We start from the raw sequence: 1,422 nt of genomic DNA on the forward strand, positions 1-1,422 counted from the left end.
AAATGTTTATTACAAAAGTGACAGAAATTTCAAAGAATACAACAACAGCAACATTGGTACCGTAAACACTGCTGGCAGTCAGACAAGGACATCTCACAGGATCCTCTGAGTTGGAAGTCATGGACAAGGTTTGAGTCCAGCTCTCAAGGGAATGGCCTTCGTGGGATCAAACCCCAACCTTGGCATTATTGGTACCTTACACCAAGGAAGGTCCCATTCCTATGGAAGCACCTGTTAGTAATGTGTGTGCAAAGAGGTAGAGCAATAAATGTATGAGATTAGTGCATAAATACAGCGTTAAAAATCAAGAGAGGCAGAGCAACAAAAGGTCCCTGTAGAAACGTGTAGTGCAAAGAGAATTAGGATGATTTCTGAGATGATTCCACAAGGAGCAAGAAACCCCCAGCCCCAGACCCGGCAGCCACAGAGCAACTTCCACATCATCTGCTCTTCCTGCAGGTTCATCTGGAGACTGGGCACRGACGGGACACTGAGGGTCAGCGCAAGGCAGACGGTGCAGCTGAGGAAGGACATCCCTCAGCTGGGGGGAAAGAGGTGAAGCTGTGGTTGCCCAGCATCGAGGAGAAGCTCTGACCACTCCCTGTCACAGGTGTATTTGGGGTCTGCTGCAGATAAAGGGCATCTCATTTGAGCAGATCTCACTCCTGAGGTTATCCTCTCCTGCATTGCCCAGGACAGGAACCCTGCAAGAAGAGGAGACAGAACTGGCACCACAGCAGGGACATCTTGTGCCCACGGGACCCCCAGGCCCTTCCTAGCACCCCAGGACTCACGAGGAGTTGAAGCTGCTGCCGTCCCCCCACTGCAGCTCCCGGCCCCGTCTGCGCAGCCCGAACCAGTGATCCTCGTTCCTGGTGAGACGGGAGAGGAACTCCTGGGAAGGAGAGAGGAGCCGGCACTGGGAGCTGCACCCCCGGCCCAGGAGACCCCCAGGCTCCCCTCAGCCACCCCAAACCCCTCACTCACCATTTCCCAGTCCTTGAGCACGGCCAGGGAGGCCCCGAGCTCAGAGCACCGAGCCTGAGCCTGATTCCAGCTGCGGTGATCCCTCGAGAGGAAGTAGCAGATCCCGCGGTGCCCGACCCAGCCATGGGGACAGGCCAGCAGCACAGGAATGYCAAGGTTAACTGGAATTTCTGCTTGTGTTCTCCCTGCAGGGGGAAGAGGAATAAGTCGGGGGATTTCCATCTCCAGGGAGCAGCGACCTCTCTCTGCCCCTCCCTTACCTGACACAGAAGCCAAGGCYACASCCAAAGCCAGGACCAGGGCCAGGAGCAGAATCAGCACCCCCAGGGTGAGCATGGGATGGGATCTGATCCACTYGGCTGCAGCTGGAAAAGCAGGAAAGAGACACTGGCTGTGAGGATGTGGCTGTCCTGAGCAGGAAGGAACTCCCCGCCC

At 55.9% G+C, this 1,422-nt stretch overlaps 1 protein-coding gene across 1 annotated transcript; it reads right to left on the minus strand.

The window, feature by feature from the left end:
• Positions 1-663: 663 nt before the first annotated feature.
• Positions 664-1,352, minus strand: LOC130588035 (early activation antigen CD69-like; the record flags this gene model as incomplete). Its single annotated transcript, XM_057388991.1, has 4 exons — positions 664-704; positions 795-895; positions 988-1,172; positions 1,248-1,352. Coding segments are annotated over 4 exons (432 nt in total), but the record flags the coding sequence as incomplete, so codon positions are not given.
• Positions 1,353-1,422: the final 70 nt, after the last annotated feature.

Source organism: Malurus melanocephalus, unplaced genomic scaffold, assembly GCF_030028575.1.
Source record: "Malurus melanocephalus ecotype Western Australia unplaced genomic scaffold, MMel_1.1 scaffold_3154, whole genome shotgun sequence".
Classification (NCBI taxonomy): domain Eukaryota; kingdom Metazoa; phylum Chordata; class Aves; order Passeriformes; family Maluridae; genus Malurus; species Malurus melanocephalus.